At 44.1% G+C, this 469-nt stretch overlaps 1 protein-coding gene across 1 annotated transcript; it reads right to left on the bottom strand.

The window, feature by feature from the left end:
* Positions 1–11: 11 nt before the first annotated feature.
* Positions 12–459, bottom strand: LOC104798841. The gene is made up of 2 exons (XM_010521050.1): positions 316–459; positions 12–239 (listed from the first exon to the last, which is right to left on the bottom strand). The coding sequence occupies exons 1-2, from the start codon at positions 430–432 to the stop codon at positions 12–14; spliced, it is 345 nt and encodes a 114-aa protein (XP_010519352.1). The 5' UTR covers positions 433–459.
* Between the last annotated feature and the right edge of the window lie 10 nt (positions 460–469).

Genomic DNA, 469 nt, shown 5'->3' with positions numbered 1-469 from the left:
AAGAGGGCCATTCAGGGAAGAAAATTTGGTGGAATGACAGATACCATTTTGGAGATGCAGTTTGAGAGAGAGGCAGCAGCTTTGGCCCGGATACAGAGGTTGTTGTGACAGACGTGACGCTGGAGCTGACACAGAAGAGGCAGAGGAGCTGCCGAACTAGCCATCGTGTTCAGTGCTCTGTCTGCTTCTTCGCACACAAATTTCTTGTCTTGGGAAGCTTTCATCAGCAGCTGAAACATCTGTTTTCAACACCAACTGATTATACCTTTGTGTTAATTCTATGTAATACGAAGAAAAAAACGATAATTTACTCACCAGATCATCGATAGCTTTAAAGCGAGGTTCTTGGAGCAGTTTTTCTCCGAAGGCATTGAAGATATCGGCCGAAGCCATGATAGAAGTCTTACACAAGGCACTTCTAGGGCTCTTCATCGTTTTCACAAAATCCCAACTATAACCTTTTCCCTAC

Source organism: Tarenaya hassleriana, unplaced genomic scaffold (genome assembly GCF_000463585.1).
Source record: "Tarenaya hassleriana unplaced genomic scaffold, ASM46358v1 Cleome5840, whole genome shotgun sequence".
Lineage (NCBI taxonomy): Eukaryota > Viridiplantae > Streptophyta > Magnoliopsida > Brassicales > Cleomaceae > Tarenaya > Tarenaya hassleriana.
The sequence above is the reverse complement of the archived record's forward strand: the minus strand, read 5'-3'. Positions and strand labels throughout refer to the sequence as shown.